The sequence below is a fragment of the Siphateles boraxobius genome, unplaced genomic scaffold, assembly GCF_051911475.1.
Source record: "Siphateles boraxobius isolate OS27281-9 unplaced genomic scaffold, OSU_SipBor_1 130, whole genome shotgun sequence".
NCBI classification, from domain to species: domain Eukaryota; kingdom Metazoa; phylum Chordata; class Actinopteri; order Cypriniformes; family Leuciscidae; genus Siphateles; species Siphateles boraxobius.
Window position 1 is genome coordinate 46983572 of NW_027508734.1, and position 9987 is coordinate 46993558.

General features: G+C 41.6%; 1 protein-coding gene across 1 annotated transcript; it reads right to left on the reverse strand.

Annotated features, from left to right (window-relative positions):
• Positions 1-1264: 1264 nt before the first annotated feature.
• LOC143736673 (uncharacterized) lies at positions 1265-9260 on the reverse strand. The gene is made up of 2 exons (XM_077227325.1): positions 9041-9260; positions 1265-8827 (listed from the first exon to the last, which is right to left on the reverse strand). Exon 2 carries the CDS (start codon positions 8068-8070, stop codon positions 2014-2016), a length of 6057 nt encoding a protein of 2018 aa, XP_077083440.1. The 5' UTR covers positions 8071-8827; positions 9041-9260; the 3' UTR covers positions 1265-2013.
• Positions 9261-9987: the final 727 nt, after the last annotated feature.

A 9987-nucleotide genomic window follows, 5' to 3' on the forward strand; every position in this document is an offset into this window, starting at 1 on the left:
ATTTTAGTATATTTTAAAAAGTAATTCATTCTTGTGATCAAAGCTGAATTTTCAGCATCATTACTCCAGTCTTTAGTGTCACATGATCCTTGATCCATGATGCTGAAAGTTCAGCAGCTTTACCGAAACCGAAATAAATTACATTTTACAATATATTCACATAGAAAAAAAGTTATTTTAAAGTGTAATATTTCACAATATTACTGTTTTTACTTTATTTTTGATCAAATAAATGCAGTCTTCTTGGTGAACATTAGAGATTTCTTTCAAAGAGGAAAAATCTTACTGACCCCTAACTTTTATTATGGTTAGGGATGGGTACCGAAACCCGGTATTAAACGGGCACGGGGCTGAATTTTGAAAGACCGCTGGATCGATAAGCTCGGACGTTATCGGTTCTGCTGTCGGTACTGGAGAAATTAAGAAAATACACATACTATTTATTATTGCTATAAAGACAATTTTTTTTATCTCGCCAGCCATTTCTATGTACAATAATATGTGATGCATTTTTGCTATTCGCAGTCCGAGAGAGAGAGAGATCTCTCTCACGCGGTGCCACAGCACGCACAACACGAGCCCTGCTTAATGAGTGATGACGGAGGGCAGAACTAAACATTCAACTTTACGTTCGACTGTCACTTTAAGTTCGAAAATCGATTGCACAATCGATCGGAACAACCAACACAAGTTTCAAAAACGAAAATAGGGAATCGATTTTACCTGCCTTTTTTTTTTTTTTACCAAAAAATGTGTTTTAGGTGGACAGATCAATACAGTACACAGAACATGTAGGAAGTTGGAAAATAACAGTGTATTTTCTGTTAAACAAATGCTTTTTAATATTCGCTATTACTTAAAGTTGCAGTAGGGAGTTTTGAGAAAATGTTGACTTAGCCTGAAAATTTGAACAAGCACAACTTACAGGTCCAACCCCCTTGCTCTCTGCTGCGCTACAGCCCTCCCTCCACAGCTCCTCCCCCACACCGGAGCCTGCCGTGGACGCGCAGGCTAGTAAGCAGGACCATCGATGACGGCGGATTATAAACAGTTATGGAACATTCACTAATAGGGACGAAACATCAACAATATGCTTTACATTGAATATGGCCTGCCCATACTTTGACTACAAACTTGGTCCTCAAATAATTATGTATTTTGCAATACATGTAACTTTATTAGGTTGCACTCTTTCTATAAGTTATAGCTACTAAGATAACGTTTGTTACTCCCCTCGAGTTTTAATAAAGGCTCAAGTCATTCCTGGGTTTTCACGGGCATTTATTCGATGACGGGCATGTCTTTACATGTTCACTTGTTGCATTTCCAAATTGCCGTCAGAACTGGTATATAAATAAAACACAGAAAAACATAAATTAACCTTTAAATTCTTGACATACTTGCAGACAATATTAAACAGAATCACATAGAAACTAAGAAATAAAGCATACATTTGTGACATGTAAAATAATATATATGAACTTGCTTGTTACAAACACCGTCACACCGTCGTGTAACACAAATAAATGACAAAGAAAGGAAAAATATATATATACCTCATTGGCCGCATGAACCCGAGAGGGTAAACTTAGAAGGGTATTCGTCTTCACACTTCACCAACAACTTATATAACTTTTACAATCTTCCGTAGCTTTTAGAAAGCAGGCTCGCAAGCCGCAGCACATATCTCTCTTCTAGATCTTAGCGAGTGCACCCATACAGCGTCCCTATAACAACAAATTATAATTTCCGCACGGAACAAAAAAATAAGTTCCACCTTTTTCCTCACAGTTTTTTCACAAAAGAAATAAACATGCAATTACTATTTATTGGCCATGAAACATAATTTCAATCATATGATTTTTAACCTCATGTATATTTATATTTTAATTGTGAACCATATTTAAACAGAGATTTATGAATTGCCTTTGATTGCAGCTACACTCCCACCAAATCACTTGTGATTTCAACCAATGAACTATGTGTGAGCGATTACTGTAAGTTAAAGATATGTTAGTCAGCTTCAAGTAATGTGACTGTCTTGTGGATAGGTCTCTCCAGATAGACTGGTTTGCTGAGTCTCTTTCCTTGATCATCTAATGCGGAGTCGCTGATCAGTAACTGGACCTTCCGCACACATCCATCTTCAGATGGATACACATTAGCGACTTTAGCCAGCTTCCATTCATTTCTGGGTGCAGTATCGTTTTGTACAATTACTATATCATTAACCTTCGCATTTCTCCTCGTCTTGTGCCACTGCTGTCGTTGTTGTAAACTCAATAGGTACTCCTTTTTCCATCTGTGCCAAAATTCATTGGCAAGGTATTGGACTCTACGCCATCTCTTGCGGAGGTAGAGGTCTTCCTTGACAAAGTTTCCAGGTGGAGGCAAGATTATTGAGGACTTCATTGTCAGAAGTAAGTTGGGCGTAAGAGGCTGAGGACCTGTTGGGTCACTGAGTAAGAGTGTTGTCATAGGTCGGCTGTTTATGATTGCCATCACTTCATAAAGATAGGTCCGTAAGGATGAACTGTCGAGTGTTCGGGATGACTGATCCAGGATGGATGTTAACACACTTCTGATTGTCCGGATCTGCCTTTCCCAAACTCCGCCCATATGGCTAGCAGAGGGAGGGTTCATTACAAACTCGCATCCTAGTTTTTTAAGGCATTCTTGATCCATTTCCTTTACTGCTTCCAGGAATTCACGCCTCGCTCCAACAAAATTGGTGCCCTGATCTGATTGTAGTTGACGAACGTTTCCACGTAGGGCAATGAAGGCACGAAGTGAGTTAATGAATGCATCGGTTGATAGATCGTCTAGTAACTCTATGTGCACTGCACGAGAGCACATGCATGTGAACAATAGTCCATAACGTTTCAGCTCTTTTCGACCTTCTTTGATGTAAAACGGACCGAAACAATCCATCCCACAATACGTGAAGGGAGGAGTTGTCTCCATTCTCTCACGCGGCAGGTCTGCCATTCTCTGTTCTTCAGTGTGACGTCTAAACGTTCTGCACTTGACGCAGTGGTAGATGACTGATGACACAGCTTGACTACATCCGAGGATCCAGATGCCATTTGATCTCAACTCGTTTATGGTCATGCCACGCCCCTGATGTTGCACTTGTCTGTGATAATGATCGATCAGTAACCTTGTTATGTGGTTGTTTTTTGGAAAGATGACTGGATGTTTGATGTGTGGATGCATGACAGCATGCTCTAATCGACCTCCTACTCTAAGGATGCTCCTGTGGTCTAAGAAGGGATTGAGTCGGTACAGCCTATTGTTTTTGTCTTTGGTCATCTCCCCTTGTGACTCAAGATCATTGATCTCTTTGGAGAAGACTTCCCTTTGTACAATGAGCATGATGGTGAGCTCCGCATCCTGTCTTTCCTGAAGACTTGTGGCTTCATTGGTTCTCTGTATTGTACCCTTAAACTCCTTGAGAAATCTTTGGAGTCTGGCGATTGCTTTCACTAGTCTTGTCCAGCTTGAAAACTTAAGAAAGCGATTAGTGAGTGAATCTGTTGTTGTTGAGGTCTGGTGCACAATGACCCTACGCACTTCTGGATCTTTGGCATCAAGTTCTCTCATCTTAACCTCACCGCTTGGAAGCTCTTCCTGCCAGAGAAACTCTGGACCACTAAACCAATTGGAAGCAATGAGCTCCTTTGCCTTAAGTCCTCGTGACGCATGGTCAGCGGGATTGTCTTCTGACGTCACGTATTTCCACTGAGTTGGGTTTGTACTTTCCTTGATGCGCTGTATGCGGTTAGCTACGAAGATATGAAACCGTTTCGCGTCATTATTAATGTATCCTAAGACGACATTTGAATCTGTCCAGAAGAATTCCTGGGCATCTTCAAGCTCCAATTCTCCTCTGAGCATGTCACTTGTGCGTATTGCTACAACTGCTGCGGACAGCTCGAGTCTTGGCACCGTAGTTAACTTTGTGGGGGATACTCTGGCTTTGGCCATAACTAGGACGCAGTGTATCTGTCCTGTTGTACTGGTTGCTCTTAGATAAGTACAGACTCCATACCCCGTGACACTTGCGTCTGAAAAATTGTGAATTTCATACTTGTGAACGGTCTTGAAATCTACTGGTAAGTAGCATCGCTCAATCTTGACATTGGCTAAGCTCTGTAGATCCAATAGCCAGGACTCCCACCGTGACCTTAGCTCATTTGACATTGGCTCATCCCAGTCGATCTTCTCACGACACATCTGTTGAAGTATTTGTTTCCCAAGTAGGACGAAAGGCGCCACAAAACCAAGTGGATCGAAGATAGAGGCTACTGTGGACAAAACTCCTCTTCTAGAAAGAGGGCGCTCATTCACGACTACTCGAAACTGGAAATGATCTGAAGCGACACACCATTTTACGCCTAGAGCTCTCTCAATCTGTTGTTCGCCAAGAGCTAAGTCTTGTTTCATTACTGTCTCTGCACAGTCTTCCTTTGGGAGGGATGCTAATACTTGTTGGCTGTTTGATATGAACTTATGAAGTCGCAACTTGCCTGTATTGCAGAGTTGTCTTGCTTCGTTTACCAACTGAATAGCCTCTTCTTCTGAGCGGACACTTATTAGGCCATCATCCACATAGAAGTTTCTCTCAATGAAACGAATTGTAGCTTCACCTAAATGACCTTGCCCTTGAGCTGCGATGTACTTGAGGCCATAGTTTGCGCAGCCGGGTGATGAAGCGGCTCCAAACAGATGGACACACATACGGTAGACGGAAGGGTTGGAGTAGAACTCTCCATTGTCCCACCACAGAAAGCGGAAGTAGTCTTGATCTTCTGGCTTGACATGGAATTGGTGAAACATGCGTTCTATGTCGCACATCACCGCTACTTGACCCTTACGAAACCGACATAGAACACCAACCAGGGTGTTGGTCAACTCTGGCCCGGTGAGCAGAAAGTCATTTAAAGACACACCTTCGTACCTTGCAGAGCAGTTGAACACGACTCTTATTTTTCCAGGTTTCTGGGGGTGGTAGACCCCATGGTGAGGGATGTACCAGGAGGGGCTTTTGTCCAGTTCGTCAGGTGGAACCTTTTCCGCATCTCTACGTGTTATTGTTTCATTCATGAATGTTGTGTAGTCTTTGTGGTATTGCCTGTCTTTCTCAAATCTTTTCTTTAGACATTTGAGTCTGTGTTCGGCACAGATTTTATTATCTGGCAGATTTGGTCTGTCCTTCTTAAAGGGTAAGGGCAACTCACAGTGACCATTCGCTTTCATTTTTACTTCTTCCTCCATTATGGAAATGAAACGCAGATCCTCTTGAGAGAAATGAGAGTCCTCCATGCGGCGTTCATTGAAATCGGACTCCAGTACTTTTATCACATCTAGTGGTGTGACTAGCTCTTTGACTTGTGTACGACAGACGTACCTGACTTCATTTGGTAAGGGGGTTGGTGACTGAACAGAAGGTGTCACTTCTTTAACTATGACTCTGTGGCTGCTTCCTATAGCGTCACCATAGTCCACACAGGGATCAGTACTGCCGACTATAGTCCAGCCAAGGTCAGTTCTTTGAGCGAATGGTTCATTGTCCTTTCCTGACACCACTTCTCTGGGTAACAGAGCTTGCGAACAGTTGTACCCTATAAGCAGGCCGACATCACACTCTATCATGGGAGCGATCTCTTCAGCAAGGATCTCTAAGTGAGGCCATGCTCTTGCTGTCTTGGGTGTGGGAATATGACTTAGATTAGCAGGGATAAATTCTCTTGTGTATGTCGTTGGGAGAGGAATTCTCTTGGATGCGTAGAAGCCTCTAACTTGTAGCCCAAATAACTTTTGACTTCGAATGACTGTGTCCCTGGATGACAGTGTGGACAGTTTCAACTGCACTTGTTTCTTTTCTGCGACTAGAGCATCTGCCTTTTCTTGAAGAACGAATGTGGTGTCGCTCTGACTGTCCAGAAGGGCATAGACAAGAACCTCGTGTTCTGGATCGCTTGTTGTGGACAACCAAACTGGAACGATTGTGGATGTGAAATCACTGTTAGTGTTTTGTAGAACACGGTTGGATATTGCCTTGTTTGATGTTTCTGCACTCGGTTGTTTGGTTTCCCTTGTGTCCCTTTGTTCCTTGTCAGGATCCTTTGTCCTTTTGACTTCCCTGTCACGTTCCTGATGTAAACATGTTGGATGTTTCCCTTTGCATGTATTACAAACACTTCTCCTTTCACATTTCTTTGAACGGTGACCCGGGCTTAGACATCCAAAGCACAAGCCCTTTGTTTGTACAAACTTGACTCGATCAGTAATTGACTTGTCCATGAACTTTCGGCAGACATGAATTCCATGGTTTGGTCTTTCACAAAAGATACACATCTTAGTGTCTGATTTCTCTTCAGAACTGCTTGCTAACACTTTTGCGCCAACACTACGGATCTTTGAGGCCTTTGGTTTTTCAAAGTCACTTGCCTTTAGTGCATGAAGCGATGTTATTGGATTGCACGCTATCTTCGCCTCTCTTGTAACGAAGTCGACAAAGTTGCTGAATGCTGGAAATGACCCACTTTGTTCTTGTATGTCAATGACTTTTCTATTCCAGCTCGCCGTTAACCAATCAGGAAGCTTACTGAGCATTTTCTGGTTTTCGCTGCAGTCATTGAGAACTTCAAGATTCTTAATCTGGAACATTGCTGCTTCACAGCCTCTGAGAAAGTCTGAGAACTCTCGTAGTTCAGCACTGTCCTTTGGTCCAATCCTTGGCCATGATGTGAGCTTATCCCTGAAGGCTTTGGCGATTACAAATGAGCTTCCATACCTTTCCTCCAGAATGTTCCATGCTGCAAGATACGCTGTGTCCGTTCCCAACAGGAAATAGCTCTCAATTGCTTTTCTTGCTGGCCCACCAACATACTTGCGAAGGTAGTAGAGCTTTTCATTTACAGGGATGTTCTTCCTGTCTATCAGGGTTTGAAAGGACATTTTCCAATCCTTGTACTTGAGCGAGTCTCCAATGAAGACTGAAGGTTCTGGTACTGGTAAACGACTTATGTTGATTGACTCTGCTAATGCTCTGGCTAATGCAGTAGTGCTATCTTCTTGTGTAGCATTGGTTGCATGTTGCGGGTTAATAGTGGGTTGTGCAAAGTGAACTTCAGGCAAACTAACCAGGTAAGGTGCCGGTTCTTTCGGCTTTGACTTACTGTGTAGAAGGTCTGATATTTCTTCATCTGAAGTTGATTCTTGTTCGTAGACCTGTAGACGTGCTTTGGCGGCTCTCATTTTCTTGACAGTTTCTAAGCGTTCTATCTGCCTACGCTTTTCCTCTAATGTCTTTCGTTTTTCAGCATTTTCTGCTTCTTGTTGTGCAAGTCTTTTTCTGTTGTCAGCTTCAAGATTTTCAAGCTCCCTTTGCTCACGCTCCATTTCTTGCATCACTTTCAAGGTAGCTTCAGTTGCAGCCAGTTCTGCTGCTGCTTCTTGTTTCTTTGTAGATGAATTACTCGAATGGCTTGAACGCGTGATTGCACTACCTGTACGTTTGGATCTGTGAGATGCTGAAGATTGGAACACCGAGCCAGCCTCACTCCAGTGAGTTGACCTTTTAGCTGGGTATTTACCACTTTCGCCTTCTTTAAGAATCTCTGCTGCTTGTTCTATTATCCTTACAGAAACAGCATGACATGTGTCTACTCGACGACGAGTGTCACTGTCAGGAGTGTCGTGACTGCGCAACTCGTGATAGGTTTGCTTTACTTCTCCTGAAGCATTTTGGACCCTTACAATGTGATCCTGTAAGCTTGCAGTGCTAGGTGCATCGAGTGCTCTCTTAGCTTGTTTGGCAATAGCTTTCCATTTGTCATAATAAGTCTTAAAGCGAAACTGAAGCTTATTCACTCTTTCTTCGTGTAGAGCCTGGCCCTTTTCAGTAAGCTTTCTGTTTCTTTGGCTTTTTCTCAAAGCATCTTCTTCAACTACTTGACTTGTATTTGCCTCTTGCTGTGGGCTTGAGTCTACAGTTTCTTCATCAGGGCTTGCTTGATCCTGCAACTTTACAGCTTCACTTCCTTGGACTTCAGGCTCAGCCATTTCCCTACTTGAGCTAATGTATGTGTATTGACTTAAATTCAGATTACTTGTGAGTTTGTATAATTACCTAGATTATTTTAAAGCACTACGGGATGTAATACTATTTAACTTTAAATATGAACTCTGTTAGAATTAACCTTAAAAATGTGTGTAAACACCTTAAAGCAAATTATTTTCACCTTGTATGAAATAGAGAATTACCTTCAATGTCAAAAAACAACAACAATATGCCTTGCTCTTTGCCTTGCCTTAGTGCACCTTTAACTTACACAATGAAGTGATTAGACTTGCAATTAAATCACCTTACAAAGAAATAAACATACAATTAAACTTAAACTTAATTGCAGACACATACACTTCAACCCCTTTTAGCACTTTAGAGTCCCTTTAAAAGTTAGCAGGATTAAACTACTTCTTAACATTTAAACTTGCTTAAATGTGTTACTTCTTTGTAGCTTCACCCCACGACACTTCTGGTCCCGGTTGCCACTTGTCGGGTTTCCGTGCACGCACGCAGTCCGTGATGTCTTTGATGCTTGTGAGCGTAGTTAACGATGTAACGAGCTGCTCGTTAAAGGCTCCGTTGCAACAGGCACCGCTCTCTTCTCCTCCAGCACGAAGCAGGCTGAGTTCTGACTGTTACTCCCCTCGAGTTTTAATAAAGGCTCAAGTCATTCCTGGGTTTTCACGGGCATTTATTCGATGACGGGCATGTCTTTACATGTTCACTTGTTGCATTTCCAAATTGCCGTCAGAACTGGTATATAAATAAAACACAGAAAAACATAAAATAACCTTTAAATTCTTGACATACTTGCAGACAATATTAAACAGAATCACATAGAAACTAAGAAATAAAGCATACATTTGTGACATGTAAAATAATATATATGAACTTGCTTGTTACAAACACCGTCACACCGTCGTGTAACACAAATAAATGACAAAGAAAGGAAAAATATATATATACCTCATTGGCCGCATGAACCCGAGAGGGTAAACTTAGAAGGGTATTCGTCTTCACACTTCACCAACAACTTATATAACTTTTACAATCTTCCGTAGCTTTTAGAAAGCAGGCTCGCAAGCCGCAGCACATATCTCTCTTCTAGATCTTAGCGAGTGCACCCATACAGCGTCCCTATAACAACAAATTATAATTTCCGCACGGAACAAAAAAATAAGTTCCACCTTTTTCCTCACAGTTTTTTCACAAAAGAAATAAACATGCAATTACTATTTATTGGCCATGAAACATAATTTCAATCATATGATTTTTAACCTCATGTATATTTATATTTTAATTGTGAACCATATTTAAACAGAGATTTATGAATTGCCTTTGATTGCAGCTACAACGTTAAAGGATTAGTTCACTTTAAAAAAAAACTTTTGCTGATAATTTACTCACCCCCATGTCATCCAAGATGTCCATGTCTTTCTTTCTTCAGTCGAAAAGAAATTAAGTTTTTTGATGAGAACATTCCAGGCTTTTTCTCCATATAATGGACATCAATAGGACACAAACGTTTCGAGGACCAAATGACAGTTTCAGCGCAGCTTCAAAGGGTTTTAAATGATACCAGACGATGAATAAGGGTCTTATCTAGTGAAAAGATCGGTCATTTCAAAAATAAACAAAAAACTTTAAGTTTTATAAGCACAAATGCTCGCCTTGCTCTGTTCTGTGATGCACGTTCGTGATCCTGTTCGAACTCGTTCATCCAAATGAACAAATCTTTTTTCGAGTCATTCGTTCGTTGAATGAACGAAATGACTCGAAAAAAAATTCGTTCATTTGGATGAACAAGTTTGAACAGTAGAGTCACGAACGACGGTACGCACTCGCGCTGTGCAAGAGAGGGGTGATCAGCGCGTACACGAGCGTGATTGACACCGCTAAGACATTCCTCTTGG